This window comes from Coffea arabica, chromosome 6c (assembly GCF_036785885.1).
Source record: "Coffea arabica cultivar ET-39 chromosome 6c, Coffea Arabica ET-39 HiFi, whole genome shotgun sequence".
NCBI lineage: Eukaryota > Viridiplantae > Streptophyta > Magnoliopsida > Gentianales > Rubiaceae > Coffea > Coffea arabica.
The window spans coordinates 21,961,108-21,984,303 of NC_092320.1; the positions used below are offsets into that span (position 1 = coordinate 21,961,108).

Genomic DNA, 23,196 nt, shown 5'->3' on the forward strand with positions numbered 1-23,196 from the left:
TCTTGCAGGAAAAATAAACTTGATTCATGAGTTCACATATAGACGATGAGCTATATTAAAGGTTTCATGGTCATGATGATATATGGTGGTATAAAAGTAGTTACGGTGAACGACGTAGAACAAGTTGGAAGGAAACTGTTATATTTTACATAGACCACATCATATGAAGCGAAACAGAAGAGAAGCATACGTGTAAATGCTTCAAGAGGCCTAAAAGGCATAATGCTCCAAGAGGAAAGTTAATTCATCGGTCAAGATCGATATCCAAAAAATGGATGCCCACAGCTACAACAGCCAATAGCCAACACATATCATCCTAGATTGCAGTGAGAATGTTCTCCCAACCTTAGTTAAACCTCCTTGAAGCACATATCGATCATGTCTCTCACTCTCCTTCAACATTCACAGAGCCCAAGAAACAACGAATATTTTTCTACCACTGTTGCTGTCTTGCCTACAAGAACATCTCGAAAGGAGGAACTACTAAAATCCAGTTTGCAAATCACATGTACTTGCAAAATTTAGATAACGAATATCAACAGTATAATCAACTTCCAAGTTCCAAGTTCTGTTGTCTTTACACAAACACCAAATATGCCACTCCAGGGGGAAAAAAAAGAAATTTGTCGTTTATGGAGATTTATCATAACCAAGTACATTTGAAAGAAGAAGGACTCCAAAAAAAGAAAAAAAAAACTCAAAGAAATAAACCAATCCACACTTTTCAATAATCCCCATAAACCAATAGCATTACACTTACATCTTGACTTATACATAATATGGTTTTAGGTAAAATTAACCAAATTATTACAAGTCCAAACTTATAAAGCATCCCACAATCAACACTATAATGCAAGAAATCAAACAAGGGTTTTCTTGATCTCAACTTACTATTCCTTGGTCAAAAACTCTTCGCCTTTTTGGCCTATCTCCAGACGCATGATTTGAACGTTGAACTAGGGACCTTAATGCATCTCTCAGGGATGGAACTGATTCATCATCAGTTTGACTTTTGTCACCAGCTAAGATGATCACATTTCGAACTCTTCCTCCCAAAGTAACAATTTCAGCTTTCAACGGACTTAAGTGGAATGATTTGAGTATCTCATTTAGGTCCGGTATGAGATCGGACCGATCTTCGCAACATAAAGAAGCCTTGATTAGTAACTTTCCATCAGTTGAATTGTCATTTAACATCACTGAGATTTCATCAGCCTCAGATGGGAAGCATTCAAGTTGCATAATCTCTGAAGTCTGCTGTTTCAACTCCCTTACTCGTTGAACAACTTTTGCAAGTAGCGAAGCTTTATCCGTCTGAAAATATATTTAAAAAAACAAAAAAGAAATAATCAAGCCCAGAAGACTAAGAAAATAAAATGAGCACAGAGTTGGGGAAGAGAAAAAGAAATTTGGAAATCCTCATTTGGGACAAAAGGTAATGTACTTTACCAAATGTATGAATGAGGAATCCCAGAAAAAAAAAAAAGAATTGGGAATAATTGGATTCTTTTCTTTTTCAGATTTCTGTCATCGGAATTTTGAATATTCAAAAGAAACCTTTTGGACTGCATCTGAAGTCTGAAATGATAAAAGGGTACACAAGTAGAAGGTCAGGAGTTATTCTTTGACTAGAACAGTAGGTCTATGAGAAAATCACATCAAATTTTCAAGCCATGAAAAAGTTATAAACCTTGAATCAATTAGCTCATATTACTAGTTTTGGAAACTTTCCATAAATTAAAAAAGTAATCATATCTCTTTTAGAAAATCTTAATCAATTTGCACAGAGAGAAAACAAAAGAGAAAATCTTCCCAACTTCATTTTTCGACCAGGAAAAAAAAAATCGAAATCAGACTTGGTTATGAGACACAAAGAAAACCCACGAGATTAATATAAAAGAAAAAATAGAAAAACCCGAACTTGATAACCCTAGAGGGATTGACATCTCCCAAAGGGCCTAGCGTTTCTGCTGTTTTTTCTTCTCTTTGTTTCCCCCCTTCCTGCTTCGTCTTCTGCTTCTTATTCTTTTTTGTTTACAGAAACCTAATTGATTTCTTGTTCGTCACAGAAGAAGATAAAACTAACAAAGAAATGTGCTCAAGAGAAGGAAGATTACACAGTATAGTAGTTACTTTTGTATTACAAGGAAGAAGGGTTCTGAGCTTATCAAGATGAGAGTTGATTCTCTCTCTCCTTCGTCTCTCAGCTTCTTTATGCTGTTGAGAAGCAGCAAGAGCTCTAGCTTCAGGGCTACTTTCAGTAACATCAGACATCTCCAGAGAGTAGAATGATGTATTATTATACAGGCTCTGAGTTTGAGCCACGCCCTGAAAGTCATAGTTCCGGGGCAAACAGTAGGCTCCGGCATCAGAGAAGCTGGTGGTTCCGGCGAGATAATCATAGAGGTCAAGATTTTCCGACAAGTCCTGTGGCTGCATGTTATTGGGGTGGGACAAAACTGAATAGCTTTCGGTGGAAGATGGGAAAATGATGAAAAGGGGAAAAGGAATGAACGAGGGAATAGAATAGAATGGAATAGAATGGATGGATATGTCTAGGGTTTGGTGCTACTTTTTTTGCTTCTTTCTTTTTGGTCGCTTGTTGGATGCATTATGCCTTTGTGGGTCTTTTGTTTGGTGTCTTTTAGGTTGTGGTCACATGAAAGCCACGCTATATGATTGTGGTTAATAATATACGTTTCTTGTGTGGTACAAAACATAAATAAATTTGTTTAACGAGTGATTTAAAATATAAATGAATTTGTTTAAGAAGGATCCCCGATGTTAAATTGTGGTTTTTTTTTTGGGATAAAATTATGTCACATCGTTAAAATATGTAAACAAAGAGGGGGTGTGAGTATGACTTCATATATCTTTTTGATAAAATATAATATTTCATTGCATGAAATCCGCACTAATTATGACTTTGTACATTTGAAATGATAGATTAGGTGTTCATTAAATATATTAACGAGTGTCATTAAGAAAAGCACTATGTTTTGGTTTTTATAAATCACTCATGCCATATTGAGATTAATTTTGTATAAATGAAAAGCAGAAAACTTCAGTTGTTTTGTAGTTTCTTAAAATAAATAAAACTTATCTGAAATTTTTGTATCCAATGTTTCGAAATCCAAATAAAATAGCGCAAGGGAATTAGTTGAACCCGTTAGGATTGACCCGAATACTCCTGCGTTGACCAAAAAAAAAATAAAAAAAGAATACCGACTTGGTCAAGGTTAAGAATCTAGCCAATAAGTCCGCAGACTGAAAAGGTACTAAAACCTGAAAATTGGATCACGTCATCATGTTATCATAAGTAGGTATTAATTTGATACAACACAAAGTGCCATAGAAATAAACTTATAGATATCTCCATCTGGTGTTTGTAAACTTTAAGTGGAAATTGATGAGTTTATAGTTAATTCTACTTTGCACCCTTCAACTATGATCGTATTTCCATTTTGGTTCTTTAACTTCAAAATTGGACATTTTAGTTCCCAAAATATACAATGTTGATCGAAGTGGAACAAAATTTATTCTTAAGTGAGATAATTTTTTTTTTTTGTAAGTTTCAAGTAGGATAAATTATATGCTTTAGAGGCTAAAGTAGGATATCTTTAAGTGTAATTCAAAACCTAAACTTAGACAGATCATATGCTATAGGAAGTACTAAAGTATCACACTTTAAAGTTTCAGAGCCAAATTGGAAATTCATGAATAGTTGTAAGGGAAAAATGAAATTAACCCAATGAGTTTATAGCTAAATTCATTAGACCTATTCGAGAAACTATAGAAATTGAGATTGCAATAAAAATTTTTCAAAAAATTTCATGAGAGTATTTATAATTGTCCAAATCACCCAATGGTCAAAAAGAAATATAATAAAGGTTTTAAATATCAAACTCAAGCCTATAGAATTTAAGGACAACTTAATAAATTTAATAAAATAAAAATAAATTGCACCAAAAAAATAAAAATAATAAATAAACCGACTTTTTTCCTGGTATTTCTTTTCCAGTTTTTCTCATTCGGGTCTCTGCTATCCAATATTTTCCAGTGAACTCAGGCTTGACCGCTAACCGGTTCCAACGCCTACTTAAACAGCCCCTAAGGGGCACTATGGCACAACAAAAATGACGACGCGAAATTTCTCATTTTCTTGGACACAACCTCGTCGCCGAATTCTTCCACCACCCTACCGGCCCTTTCCTCCATCTTGGAGCCTGCTTGCCTCTCCGCTTCAATTTGAGACTACAGGAACCACTGTCAACTAACACCCTTCAATTTTCAATGGATTGAAACTTCTTTATTGTTTTAGAAGGAGAGGATTGCAGTTTTGATATCAAATATTTGGAATACGAACAATTTTAATTCCTAGCATTTGGATGAAAGCAAATGTAGTTTCGAATATTTTTTTTTCTAAGCATTTTTAGTCCAATTGACAAATTTTTGCCAATTGCTTATGGAATTGGGTCACATGTTGTGACGTGTTGGCAACTAATTTTTTGAAAAGAATTTAAAAAACATGATTTGGATTGAAATGATTTGGAAAAAATAATTTGCTTCACAAATCTCATTCACCTTTTTATCTTTTCAATCACCTTTTTATCTCACATACATCACATCATAAAAAGTGCTGCAGTAATTATCTCAAATAAATCATCCAAATAAACTCCTATCCAAACAATTGATTACTCATATACTAATCACGTGTGTATCTAGACTTTAGCCATAAATACAAAAATTCAGTTGATAAAAAATTCTGAATTAAAAATTAATTACTCATGTGATCATCATATGGATAATAAGCCACCTTTTTATTACAAATTATGCCTAGTAATATTTTAGGATTAATTTTCTATACTCTGACAGTATATACACATTCACCATTAGATGCATGATATACAAACCGAATTTTAATTTGAAACTCAAATTTTACATATGCGTCGTATATCCAACCATCATAGTGTATACACTGTCACTGTATTTAAGATTTACTTATATTTTTATTAGTTTTTTACAATTTTTTCAAAACTTTAGTTGTGGCACGTGATCTTATTTCAGTAACAATTGGTAAAAATCAATCAATTAGATTAATTATGCTTAAAAATTGAAACATTTAGGCTATATTTACTTTTATGCAAACTTTAAAAACTGGGACCACTTATCTATCAAATATTTGAGACCAAAACTCCAATTCTTGTTTTAAGAGTACATGGACTAGGCAAGTTTTAATGGACGCATCAAATTCAAAGCCTCTGCCCACATTTACTCACCGTCGCCTCCACCAGAACTTGCCATGTGGCGAATCATTGGAATATCCCTCTAGTATCTTGAATGCACTGGGCTTTCTTAGAAAGCGAATCACTACTGAAAACAATCGCGTCGTTTTATCTTTTATGCTTTTTTTTTTTTCACTCAAAACCAATTTGCTTCAGTTTTCTTTTCTTTTCTTTCTTTTTCCTTTTTTTTTTAGAAAAACAGCAGAGGCATAAATCTTTTCTTTTTAAGGGATAATATCAGAAACATCCCTTGAAGTTTCTCTTAATATCACTTGGCACCTTTGAGGTTTTTGATATATCACTTACCTCTCCTAATAATTGTAAAAAAAACTATATTAGCTCTTACTTGACACATAATTCACATATCAGATAAATGGAGCTCAAAAATTAAAAAAAAATCACTTTCTTTTCTTTTCTTTTTCTCCATCATTCTCTATTACTCATTTTTTGGATGATTATGCAATATTTTATTTGTAAATTATAATAAATTAAATTAAATTTATCTTTTATTTTTTGTGATTGTGATAAAGTAGGGCATGATTTATTTGCTTATTTTGAGTTCATTTTTATAATGATTGGTATAATTTAATAGTTTGGGTAAGGGTTGAGAAGAAGTTGAAAAAAATAAAAAGTTTATAAGAAATCAGTTTTAAGCATATAGAGTTAAATTGGTACAAGTGTATTTCCTTTTAAATATCTTTTTTATTTTTCAATTTTATTTTTTTGGGGTATAGCATTATGATGTGGTAGTACTATAAGAGATTGTATTTTAGGTGATGGTTTTCTTGAAGTGAAAAAAGTAATTTAGGAGTATTATTATTTAGCAAGTGAAGGGGCAGTTTAGAGCTTTTAAATATTTTGTTACACAAATAACAAAAGTAAGGGAGGTAAGTGATATTTTTAAACGTTAGGAGTGCTAGGTGATATTAAGGTAAACCTAAGGGGAGGTTTCTGATATTATCCCTCTTTTTTATCCCTCTTTTTTATGCTGTACAGATTTGTTTAACTTAGGATCTATATATGCATCTTGAAAACAAAAATTAAATAGCGAACCTGTCCCTTACAATTAAGTTATTCAACAAACTGACATAGTCATTATATAAGAACAAATGCAAAGAAAATGAAAAGATGTGTTCTCCATTTATGAAACTACTAGGATTCCTTTTGTCGAAAGAGTGTAGAAAGAAGAGGGAAACTAGTTTTGACTTTCGGATTGCCGATAAAGGATGCTAGGGAGATACTTAATTGTCTAATGACATGGCAGCTCCCAAATGAAGAGGAGACATAGGGTACAGAGGAAAGAATGACATAGGGGATTTGATGCATTGATTGTAGATATCTTTATCCTTAAAGAACTTTTCACAAGTTTTGGGGACCAGTTGCCTGCTGCCCCTGTTTCCGTCCACGTTTGTTTGGCAATGTCTATCAAGTGTAAAAGAAGTAGACAAGCTGATAATGAAGCTGTTTTTTTTTCTATTTTTAACAAGAAGAAAATGGAGGAAAGTTCTACTTTATAGCACAGGAAGTGAAAGTAAGGGGGGATATGTATAATTTTTAAAGGGAGGAGCTTCTTGAAATCGTGAAAATCCTTAAGCAAGGTTCTAAAATTATTCTTAAATAAAACTAATGTCTAGTTTTTCACATTTTTCAATTAGTGGAATCTATATACATACATATATATATATATATATATGAAAATAAATACTTAATTCAATTAATAATTTTCTCTTTCTTAAGTAGCATGCCAAATTGAGGGATACTTGAATTTTACCCATTTTTATATTTAGCTCTACTTAGATCAATTTTTTCTAATGTTTCTCTCTCCTTTTAACAACTTCTATTTTTTACATAAATTTTAATTATTTTCTAGTCATATACGGTAATTTTCTTAGTATGAGCTTATTTGATGCATTGGTACATTTATTGGCTTTGTTAGAAACTATAAATCGATCATGATAAAATACATCGCTGCCTTTTTTGTCTAGAACTAAAAATGAATAGGTAATTGTAGGTGCATAATCATTGTAAAGTTTAATCACTATCTAAAAGAATACGTCTTATTTATTTCTTTTTATATATTGTTATATTTGCTGAATGCTGTCAAGTTATAATAAATTTACGTATACAAATTTTTAAAGATAATATAAGTAGTTAAACATTTGGAATACAATAATTTTCTAAAATAAGTATGAGTAAATATGTAAAACTATGTTGATTAATTACTTTTGCCTTACATAATTTGATAACTAATCACAATAAAAAAGTTTCCTTGTCAATACACATGTTAAATACAAGTTAGAAAATATCGTATTTGGTCACAAAATTAAAACTATAAGGATGGCAGTAGAGTCAGGCTAAAATGACAACTTGGGAAACTATCACCTCCCAAGGCCTAGATTACGTCTGGAAAAATAATGTGATTGATTTATGGGTGGGACCATTCACTATTTCGTTGGAATGGTTTCTGAAGTACGTTGGCGACCAAAACTGTTAGCAGCCACAAAAACAAAACTGTTGTAAAAGACGGTAGGGTAGGAGATGCTTGAGAAGATAACTCGTGAAACAAAATATTCAAAAGATACAAATAGCCCGTGAGCAAAAGGTCAGTGGTCATTAAAATTGGACTAAATCCTTTTTGTATTATAAGTTGGGATTCAAATCTTATCTATAATGACAAAAAGTTAAAAGAGATGTTAGAAAAATCTGTTGGTCTAACAAGATTTATATACTTATTAATCCTTTACATACCGTTTTTAAACCCCCTCTTTCTGTAAAATTCTATAAAAAAAAATTTAAAAAAAGTGTCAGAACACTTTTTTAATCTAATAAGATTTGTATATCTGCTAGTCTCTTTTACAGTCTCTTTAGATTTTTCTTCCTGTAAAATAGAATAGATTAAATTATAACAAAATTATCTTTGCTTGGAAAAAAGAATACAAATAGCCCGAGAAACAGGACAAATTTTTCCGGTCTTCAAATAAAGAAAAGTATTTTCATTTGGCTCTTGATTGTCCATTGACCTTCTCCAAAATCATTTCGTACGGACCTAAAGGTAAACGAGAAAAATTCGAAGGACCCACCCTTTTCCATGTTCATTAGTCACATCAAGAGACTGAGTATAATTTGCACTTTCCCTTTTTTCTTTTTTCATTTTTTTTAATCTTATATAGCAATGTGCAATACTAGCAGTAAAGTTTATGATAGATTTACGTTAATGTGCTCAACAATTTTTTTTAATGTGCCCAACATGTTACCTTTATATTAGTTAAGGAAATATATCTGTAAAGTCATGGGAGACATACTTACTGAATCTGACATTAGTAATAGAATGAGAAATGAAGGCCAAATTGGAATAAACTTAATGTTTCGAGGGCTAAGATGGACAAATTTTCTTGGTCTGAAGACAAATTTCAAAATTCTTCACTTTTAAAAGCTCAATTGAAATTATTAATTACCTTTGTGAGCCAAAGTGAAACTAGCCCTGATTTTCATATTACAGAAAGCCAAGAAGAACAAAAAAAAAAAAAAGGCTATAATTGCTCCATTTATGTCTAAACACATGATTGTCAATATTTTTTTTAGCAAAACAACTTTATATCTGCAAGAAAGCTTTACAATGGAGTCCAAAAACGTCATCAAACCATGATCGCTATTGAGCAAGCACTTTATGGGTACTATTGTCAGTAGCTACACAGGAAGAAACAAAAAGGAATAGTTGCTAATCGTGCAGACATTCCAGATCCATCCCCCATTCCATTACCAAGTGCCAATTTTCCTGAGCTCTGGGAGCCTTAGGCCAAGAAACAATTAATGATGAGCTATACTCTTTGAATTATGGGATAATTGTAGAAACCTCCCTGAGGTTTCTGATACTAGCACTCACCTCCTTTGTAGTTTAAAAAATAGCACTTACCACCCTGAACTTAAGGTTTGTGTTGCAGATTCAGTCCATGCCAAAAATGTTACCATTAAATTTTTTTAAGAAGTGAGATGAGAAATTTGTACCAGATTTGCCCTTCATACTGCTTGCCAAGTTATATTAACAGAGGAATGACAAAATATGAAAAATTATTAAGAATTAGTAAAATTCAAGGTGTATAAGTGCAATTGAATGAAGTTTACCAACAATACATGAAGCAACGGTTGATACTAATGGCTAATTAAATGACTATATATTCAGGTTCTTGCAACAAAGTTTATAAAGAATATACGTCACTTTTAAAACTCTCTATTAGTAATATGAATAGCTATTTGTAGAGGTAACACAACTGCTTATGTTGTTAGTACCAATCATATACAAAAAAAAATATCGCTGAACAATCAGTTAATTAACAACATACTTAAATATCACTAAAAGTTACTGAGTATGAGATAAGCCTAGTTACAAGTAATTAGAAGTGCATACTAATAAGATAAAGTTGTCTTTAGTAAATGAAAACTGCAGTAAGCGCATTAGAACCACATACTAAAATTGCTGCTGCTGCTGATATTTCCAAATTATAGGGTTATAACCTTATTAATGGAAAGAGATATAGCAACTTGAAAAGTAGTAGTAGGTTGAACTAGAAGAACTTTTGAAATAGAAATAACTTGAGTAGATATATTTGTGCAAGTTCTCTTTATATTTACTTTAGTAGAAACTCCAGAATTGCTTATTGGCCTTCTTCTCTACAGTGTATAAAATTAGACATAAATTGACTGGTTTGAAGAATATAATATAGAAACATGTATGCCATTTTCTCCCTTCAATTGGCACAATTCCTTAGTTTTGTTTACAATGGCTAATGAGGTTAAAACTCACAGGTAATCTAGTTCAATTAGTCACTGAATTTGTTAACAAAAAATAATTTTTCTTTTCTAAAATTCTTTCCTTAAGTTTCTACAATTAGTTTGGGTATAAAAGTAAAATCATACAATTTATTGTTAGTAATAGGTCCAATTTCCTCCTAGGGGAGGTTAGTGCAATTTTAAAAATCGTAAGAGAGGTGAGTGTTAGTGTCAAAAACCTCAAGAGAGGTTTCTGCAATTATCCCTTGAATTATAGCAGCCACAACTTTAAAGGCAAAGCAGTAGATTGTTGAACCACCCTCCTATCCCTTTCTTGCCATGGGCGTAACAATATGTTCGGAAAAGAGACTATTTGAAATAATTGTTGTAACATTTTTTGTAACATGATGTATATGAGATAAAAGAATAGTTAGAAAGATAAAAAAATGATTGAAATATGTATTTTATGATGCAAAAAACATAATATTTGAGAAAAAAAAAAATTGGTGTCCAGGCACACCAATAACAGCCAGTTCTAGTCTCCTAAGCTTATAGCAAAAGAACCAGAACCAGCATGTTGACACCACCAATAAAACTCCTAGCTCCAAGGTATCAACCCCCGATATAATAAGCATGGAATTTGCACAATATCCCAAAAACTTCTGGTTTTGAAACAATAGATTTTATCCTCTTGACCACATAATAGACACCTTGGGGATGTATTAACTACACTCCATCTAATCAATGTTCCATCTTTAGTCATCAACTTATGTTACAGTACGAACCATATGATAAAAGCATACCTAGGAACAAAGCCTTTTCCCCACGCCAGTGCGTACCATTCCAGAGTCTTGCCTACATGATATAGTGTTTTCATTGCTGACTCGACCGAGAAATCTCCTACAACTGAAGCATTCTATGTCACGTAATTATCTCTATGTATAAATAATGCAATAAGCTGGCAGCGGTGGCTTTCTCAACTTCTCTCACTAGTGCAGTATATCCCCTTCCATTTGGCCAAAACCATTCACCATTGGATTAGAAATTTTTTATTATGATTTTATTGTCGAGACAGAATTTATTCTCTACTTTTGAGATATTAATATTTTTAAACCCATAGGAGGGTTGTAATGGCGGTTCTATATCAGATTAATTTGTATTAAAAAAGTATTTGCGCATTGATATTTAAATTTGGCGTATAAAATTGGCTATCAATGGGGTTTGTATGCGTGTTGCTTTGCTTTTTTTTTTTTTCTTTTTGTATGGTAAGTATTGATACTGTACATGTAATTTGGAATCTTTTAGATAGCTATTTAGTTTAAAACTTATGCTTGGATAGTTGTTAGGGATTAAGTTTGTTGATTTGTACAAAGTGTGGAAGAAAATGATTGATTATACTATATTTTTCTTCCTTAGTTTAAAGGGTAGTTTAGGATTTTTGTGAGAAAAGCTATATTGTTGGATCTACATTGTTACTAAACAGTAAAAGTAGGGGAGGGGAGGTATATGTAATTTTTAATACCTGAGGAAAGCTCTCAGTGATTGTTAAAAGCCTCAGGGGAGGTTTGTGAAATTATCCCTATATTTTAAGTACAAAGGTCCGGGAGGATGCAATTGTCAAAGCAGAAAATTGTGCTTATGCCATTTCCGATGTCAGGACCCGAAAATTTTCTTATTTTATCTTATTTTACTGGCTTATTTAAATATTTATTCACCCTTTTTTTCGAATAATTTATTTCAGTCATTTTAAATCCATTTACATAGAACAATGCCTTATATTTTTAAAACATCCTGTTAGCAAATTTAATTTTTTGGAGGCTCGTTTAGCGAGAAATAGCAAGTACACGTTTTTTGAGTCAATATTCGATTCGAGAGTGCAATAATCTTGGAGAATTGAGAATGATCAATAGTAGACTAAGAAAAGTTAATTGAGAGATTAGAACTGAGTGAGTTCAAAAATTTCACCTTATCGCGCATGAATTGGAAGTTCGCGTATTTCGCGTCGAACCGACTAAGTGGAGGTTTGAGAAATAATACTAGACTCCTAAGTGTGAATAATTATAGTGTTAAAGGAATTACATTTAAGGATTTGTACATAAGTGTATTAAACCCGAGAAAAAACGGTGGTACGAAATCCGCGCGTAACCACTAGTGAGAGTTGACTTTTTGCACACAACTTAAAGTAGCTTTTCTTCATTCTTTCTCCCCAAGTTTCACTACACAACCACTCCCTCACCATCTCTCATTCTTGGCCAGCCAAGGGTAAAAGGGGGGAAAGAAAAATTTTATTCTTTGGCTCCAAGTTTGCTAGCTACTCATCATTCAAGCTTTCCTCACAAGCTAAACACAACCAAACCCTCTCTCTCTTCTCTCCATAGCTGGCTGAAACTTCAAAGGAAAAGAAAAGGAAGGGAACTATTCTCATCTTGCTCCATTTTGCTTCCATTCACTTGAGAAATCTTCACTCAACTCACACACCACTTGGAATTCGATTCTAGCTTGAAGGAAGACATCAACTTGTGGATTTTTCTTGGAGGTTTTTAGTGCAAAAGTTTCTGGTTTCATCTAAAGCTAAGGAGGTAACCATCAACTCTTGCTTTCTTGTTCCATTTCTTGGCTTTGAAACTTGTAGCTTCCTTATTGTTGTGGTTGGTTGGTTTTGATTCATTGAAGTGGGCTCTATGAACTCCCACCTTGGTTATGTGAGGGCTGCCATGATGTTTATGTGTGTGTTAGTGTGTTTGTGATGAGTTTTAATGAAAGAAACTAGAAGAGGAAAAAGAAGGAGAGAAATCGTGAGAGGACAAGCTGGCCGAATCTGTCCTAATTTTGCCTTGCCTATATTTCAAAATTTTTATCTTAAAATGACTGTGAAACTGATGTATATATGTGGTATATTGTGTGTAGAAAGTTTCTACCAAAAATCATTTGAATTGGTTGAACAAAATTTGAGATTTCGAAAATTGAAGAAACCTGGAAAACGTGTTCTAGGCAGCTGAATAGTGCCACTTTGATCGAACATAAATCTTTGTACAAAAGTCAAAATTGAGTGCCAGTTAGGGCATTTGAAACTAGACATTTGTAGTTTTCCAACGGTATAAAATTCACTTTCTAGTTCGAACTGAGTGAGCCGTAGTGATTTGGCAAAATTTGCTGTCAAGTCTAATGGTTTATCCGAGAGAAAGGTAGAAGCTGCATTTTGTGGCTCTATTTTCTCTCACTTATGAATTGATTTTGAAAATGGTTTATTCTGATGAAATGCAGCCTTATGATTCTAGTTTCCAACACCATCAACCATTCTCAATTCCAAATTGTATTGAGTGAAATATGGTTCAATTTTCAAACTGCGGCAAAGCTGGAAAATTCTTCTTTTTGCTGGCCGACTGGTTTAGTTGTTTGTGAAATGTTTTTTTTCGAAAATTTGTTGTCAACCAACTATCAATTACTTATGAAATGTTTCTTAGACCTTGGTTTCACAAATGAACCAAAATGGGACTGGTTTCATGGTGCAAAGTGTTTGAAAAGGAAAAAAAAGCAAGAAGACAGATTTGCTTTGGGAATTTTTTGAACTTTGGTAGTTTTGTTAACTACCTTCCCGTACGAGTTTTTACGTAAAATTTGATAGAGGAGTAGTCCTCATATGAAAGTTTAATTGTACCAAATTTGGTGTTATTCTAAGACCATTTTGATACCCAAATAATGTCCCAAAGTTTACTTTCAAATCTGGAAAATTCACTGTTTAGTAGTGGAATTTACCAACTTTGAGCTGCTATATCTTGACGCTCAAAACTCCAAATTTAATTCTGTTTGTTGCATTTGAAACCTTGATTGAAATTCTTATTGTGTTACAAATTTCAGAGGCTAGTTCACTTTTTGTGAATTTTGCCAAATTTCCAAAATTTGCCGAAAAACATGACCAAAACTGTCATGTATGCTCAAATCAGCTACTTTGAGCTGAAATTTGAATGTTTTTCATTTAGAATATTGGAAAGTGTCTTCTAAAAACTTTTAGTACTTTGAACCAAGATTCCAACGGTATAAAGCTTTCCAATTTTGGACCTACTGAGTGTAAGTTCTGATTTTTCTAAATTTGACGTGCAAAACTGAAATTTTCCGACTCGATGGGAAATGATATTTTGGAAAGTGTTCCTTATCTTTTGATATTGATTGACTGCTTTAAACTTGATTTCATGAGGGAAATCAGTTTTCCTTTTGTTATTGAACCCACTTTTGAGTCTCGATGTACAAGTAATTAAGGCTCTCTTTCATGACATTTTCTTAGTATTGTACAAGTGTATAATCTTCCTTGTTAACAAGGAGTTTACAAGTAATAGTGTGTGATAGTCAATTATTATTTGCTCAGGCACTGAAGGGGACCTTCAAGAGGATCTCGAAGTGGACGCCTAAAACTTGTTTGAGCACTTACTCCCTCATTTTGATTGGCGAGTATCAAGTGCATGAATTTGTTGCTAAGTGCTTGACTTGCTTCTTATCCGTTATGTGAATTTGGAATTTTAGAGATGAGTGTGTACTTTACCGCACTCGTTTTCTTTCAAATGAAATTATATTCGAATTTTGCTATGTGAATCCATATTCAACTTGTACGAAATAATGTGGATGTGATTCGTATTTGTGATTTGTATTTGTGATTCGTATTTGGAATCGTCGATTTGAACACTGCTCATTGACTTATATTCGTATTCGTATTTGTATTCGGGGGACGCCCAAACTCGTTGGCTAACTTTGCGAATCGAGCTAGTGTGGGCTTGGATGATAAGTTTAGTAAACCATGAGATATTCGTAAAGCATGATTTATTGGAGAGATTTTGCTTGGCATACTCGTGTAGTATTGCCATGATATACTCGAGTAATATCAAAACTTTGATGAGTGAGCCCGGTAAGACGGTGTAAAGGTGACCGGATTCGAAGAAAGTGGTGTATCTACAGGATTTGATACTTATGTGGTTGACGGAGTGTCAACATGGAATTTGATCAAAATCTTGACTCGATTACGCGGAATTTAGCTCCGAAGAGCTACAGTATTCTTGAATTGTTTCTGTTTACTTTTCCAACTTGAAATACTAAATACTCGAACTTTACAATTTTTACTTATTTCATAAATGTGGTTGCTACTTGGACTACGTGCTTGCACGTGTGTTTCTTGGCCTCACGAGCATTCGCTCACCCTGTTAGATTTGTTTTCCTTAACAGGACCGAATGGGATGATTTTGGAGAAAAGCCGACGAGATTACTCTTTTGATTAGTACCTTGGTTGTAATTGTTTAGTCAACTTATAATGGTTGTATTTTGGGATTTGATATATCTTTTGAGAACTCATGATATAAGATTTGAACGTTTACCTAAAGAAGTGATTTTGAAGTACTTTGACTTTTATTATTAGTTGTTATCCCTTAAGTTTGAATTGAATTGTATCGAGTCCTGGTGAGAGTTAAGCAGGCATTCCGCGGATACCCTTGGGTTCGCTCTTGGGAAAAATGGGGGCATCACATTCGATAGATACATGAATCATTGGTTGAGCAAGGGGCCTTGATAGGGATGGCAATGGGCGCGGGTGCCCATAAGGGTCTATTGGGGCGAGGGGTAAGGCGGGAGAAGGGGCGAGGGTATACTCCCCCACCCCGCTACCCGTTTAGGAAAAAAAAAAGATATATATATGTGCATAATTATATGTATAATGATATTATCAATTATACTACTAATTATACATGTCAATTAATAAAAAATATTAATTATTTATACTAAATTTATTAATACATTTATATTAAATTCCTAACTACACTTAATACAATAACACTTTTTTCTAAAAAAAACAATAATAATTTAGTGATTATATTTGTATCAAAAGGAAAAACTTGATTATTTTAGTTATATTTGTTTTATCATATTAGATTATATTCAAATAACTTTTGTTTAATTATTTTTATGAGTTTCAATTGTGAAGTTATAATAAATAATAGTTTGATGATATGTTGATATTTTAATATTTGATTATTTGCTCAAATTTAATTATACAATAAATTTTTTTTAACCCCCATGGGTGCCCCCGTGGAGAAACAGGACAAGGCGGGGCAAGCGGTGGACGGGGCAAGGGCGGGGGGATTAATAGGCAACGGGGTAGGGGGTGGGGGAGGGATCCCCCGCCCCATTGCCACCCCTAGGCCTTGATTATAGCAATTTTCTTTACATCCTTCTATCATCCATAGGAACTTCAACCACTCACAAACTATGATTTCTCAACATGACAGAATGCAGCCCCAACCCAGAGTCTTTTTTCTTGTAGGCATTCGAGATAAGTTTGAAAAGCAAATACTTTTTAATTCTACCTAGCAGTATTCTGTATCCCTAATCCACTTTCACTCCTTGGTTTACAAACATCTGATCATTTAACTTTTGTAACATAGCAAGACTTTGATTCTTTAGTCCACCAAAAAAAAAAAAACTAACATAGCATTAATCTTTTGGCAACATAAACACAATAGCCTCGATGCCACTGAGACTAGACTGGATCAACTGAACCTTTTCTCCGTAACTCAACTTTTTTGATGCCCAACAATGTATTTTTTTTTTTGCTGATTTTTGATAATTACAGGTTGATAGTGTCGGACATAAGAGCTAGATCATTAATTTAGACTTGTAATTCAGCAGTAATAAATACATTAATTATAACCGTTGCAACTTTATAATTCGTCAATGTTAAGGCCCATAGTTGCACAATGAATATGGCTCCAGGACAATCAATTGGCTCTTGAGCCATTAACGAAGTCCTTCAAGAAGAGCCACACAGTTTCAAGTAACCAAGTTTGTGCCACAATCTTGAATTATGCAATCTAACTTTCTCTCATCTAGCTCTTTTTTATGTTGTTTAATTGATAAGTAAAAGATAATGTATTCAAAGTGGTGAGGGGATGAGTTTATGGAGTCTTTAGACCCCTCCCTATCATAGGAATAGATAAGACCCTGATAATCGTTTCATAAATCATACTTAATCTGTAAATCTACCAGATAAAGCAGCCGAATAATCATTAGAATTCTGTAATTAGTTGTTTATATATATATTATATAATTATTTATCTTTCTAATTAACGAGAGATTATCTTAATAATATTATACGTGGTTATGTAGACCACATAAGTATTCTAACAGATAGTCCTTTTAACCGAGTTTAGTGAATATTAACAGAAGCCCAAACACTTAACATGCAATGATTCTGTTGGCATTTCTACTAAGTCACACAAAGCATCCCCATATCCTTAGCCACCCTTGCTACAAGAACACTACTTTTCTAGAGGTTTGGTTTTAAAAAAGACATCCATTCAAACTCAGCAAGCGTTCCTTTTAACACATGTGACGAATGCTGGGTGGTTTTAGAGATTAAGAATAGGTCATTTGCAAAAGCAATATGTGACAGCTTAATATCATAACAGTAGGAGTGGAACTCAAATTCTTCCTGTACAATACTCCATTGTATTAGATCTATGAAAACTTCCATAGCTCTAAGGAAAAGGTACGGGAAAAATAGAGTCCCCATGCTTTAGTTGTCTTTTACTATGTAAAAAACCAACTAAAGAACCATTTAGAGTAATGGAAAATTTGGAAGCTGTAACACACATTTCCACCTAATGCATAGACTTCTCAGGAAATCCCATGATCCTCATGACGACGAATAATAAAATCCAGCAACTATGTCATATGCTTGTTGGAAATATTGTAGTAAATAACAAAACTAAACTAGACAAATGCAGAGACTTTGAGGCATGAAAACACTTTTCTTAAGGTGTTATTTGCCTCTATTAGACAAATTACCTCTAGGATACAACAAAGTCTAAGAACTATCAAAATGAAAAGTAAAATTGATTTAATTCTGTTGAAATCCTACTATTTAAAAGAATTGAAGCGCCTATCCAAGCCACTATCAGAGGATGCAATCCTAATTGAATAGGTGTATAGGTAGTTAACCAATTAACAGATATGTCTGCTAAATGTAACCGCCAACCGCCATTAACTACCTCTGATTGACACCCTATCAGAAAGCCCCAAGGTGCCCCAAGTGCCCAAGTGCCCTTGTCAAGAATTTCAACGTACTCATTACAAACTATTACCAACAATTCCCCACTTAGTTTGTAATGAAATTAAATCAGCACTCATATTATCTTGCATAGAGAAAGGTGTTTGTGAACTTAAACCTTTCTCTTAGAGTAAATATTTCACTTGTTCTAACAAGTTATGGTGGCTACGTTGTTTAAACCATAACTTTAAAGTTAAAACAGAAATAGCACACACAAGATTATATCCTTTTCGGAGAATAGTTCACGATATGATTTTAGCACTTTTACCGGCCGTGTGCTCCATCCTAGGTTCATGATCATTTACAAAAGAAACCCCCACTTTTGCTAGGAGCAGAGCACCACTCCCATGATCATATAGGTGAAGTACATTTCAAGCCTTTATTACCAAGGCACTATGAAACCATATTTAACTTCATTAAGAGTATGATACTCAACCTCTTAAGTAACAAACTGCACTAGTACCTTGGAATGGTATAATACAATTTCTAGTGCTCACAACCACTTATTAGTAACTTGTTATTACCCTTTAAACCTTTCATCAAGTGTTAGTGCTAGAAAAGAGGTTGGGTTACCATTATTAGTGGTTTTAGACAACGGGTTTTAACCCCATTTCCAATGACGTTGCTTTCACTACATCTCTTGAGAGAACTTTAGTGAATGGATCCGCCAAATTGTTGAATGACCTAACATATACTACTGTGACTATGCCATCATTCAATAATTGTCTGACATATTCATGTCTTAGGCTTATATGTCTAGATTTGCCGTTACATATTCTATTTAACGCTCTAGACATAGTGGTTTCGCTGTCACAATGCAAAGAAATGGTTGGCATCGGTTTTGGCCACAACTCGATGTCTAATATTAAGTTTCTTAGCCATTCGGCCTCTTTGCATGCAGCTGCTAAGGCTACAAATTCAGCCTCCATGGTGGAATGAGTTATAACGGTTTGTTTCTGTGATGCCCAAGAAACAGCTCCTTCACCCAATGTAAAAATCCATCCGGAAGTAGACACTTTGTCACATACACTGGTTACCCAACTTGCATTAGAATAACCTTCAAGTACAGCCGGAAATTTGTTATAGGAAAGCTCTAAATCTTTTGTCCTTTTAAGATATCCAACCACTCTACCTATAGCTTTCCAATGCTTTATACTAGGATTCTTAGTATATCTAGCAAGTCTACAAGCTGCATATGAAATATCTGGCCTAGTACAATGCATAGCATACATTAGGCTACCAATTGCACTAGTGTACTTTAATTGAGCAATCGGCTTTCCAAAATTTTCAAACAACTTAAAATTAGGATCATAAGGAGTGCTTACTTCTTTTATCTTCAAATGTTGATACTTGTTCAAAACTTTCTCAACATAATGAGATTGAATTAAAGAATAGCCCCCACTATGTTTCTTAACTTTAATTCCTAAGATAGTATCTACTTGTCCAAGATCTTTCATATTGAATATAGAAGACAAATACTTCTTAGTTTCTTCAATGCCTTTGTAATTAGTACCAACAATTAGCATGTCATCCACATATAGACAGATTATCACATCATACTCTCTAGTAAACTTGGAATAAATGCACTTATCAGCATTATTATATTTAAAACCATTAGAGAGTATAGCAGATTCAAACTTTTGATGCCACTGTTTAGGTGCTTGTTTTAAACCATACAAAGACCTTATCAGTTTGTAAACTTTCTTTTCATTTCCTGGTAGAACAAAACCTTTAGGTTGATCCATATACACCTCTTCATTTAAGTCACCATTTAAGAAAACCGTTTTTACATCCATCTGATGTACACACAAATCAAACATTGAAATGGCTGGCATCGGTTTTGGCCACAACTCGATGTCTAATATTAAGTTTCTTAGCCATTCGGCCTCTTTGCATGCAGCTGCTAAGGCTACAAATTCAGCCTCCATGGTGGAATGAGTTATAACGGTTTGTTTCTTTGATGTCCAAGAAACAGCTCCTCCACCCAATGTAAAAATTCATCCGGAAGTAGACACTTTGTCACATACACTGGTTACCCAACTTGCATCAGAATAACCTTCAAGTATAGCCGGAAATTTGTTATAGGAAAGCTCTAAATCTTTTGTCCTTTTAAGATATCCAACCACTCTACCTATAGCTTTCCAATGCTTTATACCAGGATTCTTAGTATATCTAGCAAGTCTACAAGCTGCATATGGAATATCTGGCCTAATACAATGCATAGCATACATTAGGCTACCAATTGCACTAGGGTACTCTAATTGAGCAATCGGCTTTCTTCAAACTTTTGATGCCACTGTTTAGGTGCTTGTTTTAAACCATACAAAGATCTTATTAGTTTGCAAACCTTTTTTTCATTTCCTGGTAGAACAAAACCTTTAGGTTGATCCATATACACCTCTTCATTTAAGTTACCATTTAAGAAAATCGTTTTTACATCCATCTGATGTACACACAAATCAAACATTGAAGCCAATGCTCATAGTACTCTTATGGATGTAATTCTGGCCACTGGTGCATAAGTATCAAAATAATCGATTCCCTCTTTTTGCCTAAATCCTTTTGCTACTAATCTTGCCTTAAAAGTTTGTACAGATCCATTAGTAGCGTATTTCTTTCGAAATACCCACTTACAGCCAATCGGCTTAGAACCCGGAGGCAAATCAACTAGGATCCAAGTATGATTACTTAATAATGAATCCATTTCATCATTAATTGTCTCTCTCCAAAATGATGCATCTCTTGATTTCATAGATTCACTAAAAGTTTTAGGGTCATCTTCTACATTTAGCAAGACAGGAATCTTGTCAAGTCGAAATTGTCTATCGCCTTCAACTAAGAAAACAATAGCTTGTGAATCTATAAAATCAGAGGAAAAATGTTTTTCCTTCCGTTGCCTTTGACTCCTCCTCAATTCATTTGGGATGTTCCCTGCACCCTTTTTATTATTATTAGAGAGTCTAGCATTGGAAATGGGCGGTGGCCCTTGGCTTGAATATATACTCATTGTCGAATTATAAAGAAATTTATCTTCTAAAAATTCGACATCTCTAGATTCCACAATGATGTTAGAATCTAAATCTAGCAACCGACATGCTTTTGAATTTTCAACATAGCCTACAAACACACTTTTAAGTGCTCGAGATCCCAATTTAGGTCTTTTATGATCAAGGACTCTATAAAAGGCTATACAACCCCAAAGTCGAAAATACTTCAATTTTGGTTTTCTACTTTTCCATAATTCATATGGTGATATCTTGGATTTAAGCGAAGTTACTCGATTATGTATATGACAAGCAGCCAGTAAAGCCTCTCATTACAAATTTTTAGGCAGTCCAGAATTTATAATCATGGCATTTACCATATTTTCTAAAGTTCTATTTTTTCTTTCTGCCAAATCATTTTGTTGCAGAGTATAAGGTGCACTAGTTTGGTGTATAATCCCATTTTCTTCACAAAATTGAGAAAAATCAATAGGAAAATATTCCCCACCTCTATCACTTCTCAAAATTTTAATTTTCTTTCCTTGTTGATTTTCCACAAGGTTTTTGTAACACTTAAACATATGAAATGACTCATCTTTCGTTTTCATCAAGTAAACACACACATATCTTGAATAATCATCAATGAATGTGATGAAATACCTATTTCCTCCTCTTGTTAAAAACCCATTTAATTCACAAACGTTAGAATGAACAAGATCTAACAACTCATTGTTTCTTTCTGCTTTAGAAAAAGGTAATCTGGTCATTTTTGCTTGTATGCATGTTTCACATCTTTTTCTAACATTATCTTTGAACGAAATTAGTCCATATTTAGACATAAATTGCAAAGTTTTATGATTAACATGTGTTAACCTACCATGCTAGAGAGAATATGAAGCATCAATAACATACATAGAAACATTGAGTGTGTTTGGACAGCCAATTATTTGGCCAAATATATTTGCTGACATCACCATTACAATTTTCAATACACCTTTTTATCTTCTCAATTACCTTTTTATCTCACATACATCACATCACAAAAAGTGCTACAGTAAAAATATTTCAAATAACTTACAATCCAAACACACTCATTATCTTTATTGATATATAGTTTGAACAATCCATCACAAGAGTATCCGTTGCCTACAAATACACCATTCATAAAGAAGATAACCTTATTAGACTCTAGTACAACCTTTAGCCCCTTTTTATTTAAGGCATCAGCCGACACAAGATTCTTCCCAATTTCTGGAACATGAAGTACATTGGTCAATATAAGTTTCTTTCCAGAAGTAAACTGCAAGTCTACACTTCCTTTGCCAAGACCCTTTGCTGTATTGTGGTTTCCAATCAATACTTCATGACCATCAAGAACTTCTTCATAAGTCTTGAATTGGGACTTATCATTACAAACATGCACGGTGGCACCAGAATCATACCACCAATCACACGACTTGGTTGCAGCAGCCACATGTAACTCAGAAATCATGCCAATGTTTCAATGTGAAATCATTGCAACAATCTCAGCAACATCTTGTTCAACTAGATTTGCATTTTTGGCATTGTCTTTCTTTTGCTTTTTGTTGCTATTTGCCTTGCATTCATGCTTGTAATGTCCCTTCTTGCCGCACTTATAGCAGACTCTATTCTTCTTCTTGTCCTTAGATGTATTTGCTTCTGGAGACTTTCTTTTGGAACCAGAAAAATTCTATGAATTCTTCTCACTTAAAGCATTCACTTTGACATCAGATTCTATTTGCTTCTTTTGAAGATTTCTGGTATCTTCTTCAATATGCAAATGCTTCAAAATCTGATCTATAGTGAATGATTCAGTAGTATGGAGCAACTTTTTCTTATAGTCATTCCAACTAGTTGGAAGTTTGGCTATTATTGCTCTAACTTGCAAGGATTCAGATATCTCCACTTTCAGACCATGTAACTTAGACACAATCACTTGGAGAGAGAAGAATTCTCAGTGATACGAAAATCAAAATATTGCATAATCAGAAATTTGTCCGCACCTTGTTTCATCATATTGCACTTGTACTCCAATGCATTCCAGATTTTCTTT

At 33.6% G+C, this 23,196-nt stretch overlaps 1 protein-coding gene across 1 annotated transcript; it reads right to left on the minus strand.

Moving 5' to 3' along the window:
- Positions 1–706: 706 nt before the first annotated feature.
- On the minus strand, positions 707–2,609 carry LOC113692172 (transcription factor bHLH106-like). Its single transcript, XM_027210543.2, has 2 exons — positions 2,134–2,609; positions 707–1,314 (listed from the first exon to the last, which is right to left on the minus strand). The coding sequence occupies exons 1-2, from the start codon at positions 2,437–2,439 to the stop codon at positions 883–885; spliced, it is 738 nt and encodes a 245-aa protein (XP_027066344.1). The 5' UTR covers positions 2,440–2,609; the 3' UTR covers positions 707–882.
- Positions 2,610–23,196: the final 20,587 nt, after the last annotated feature.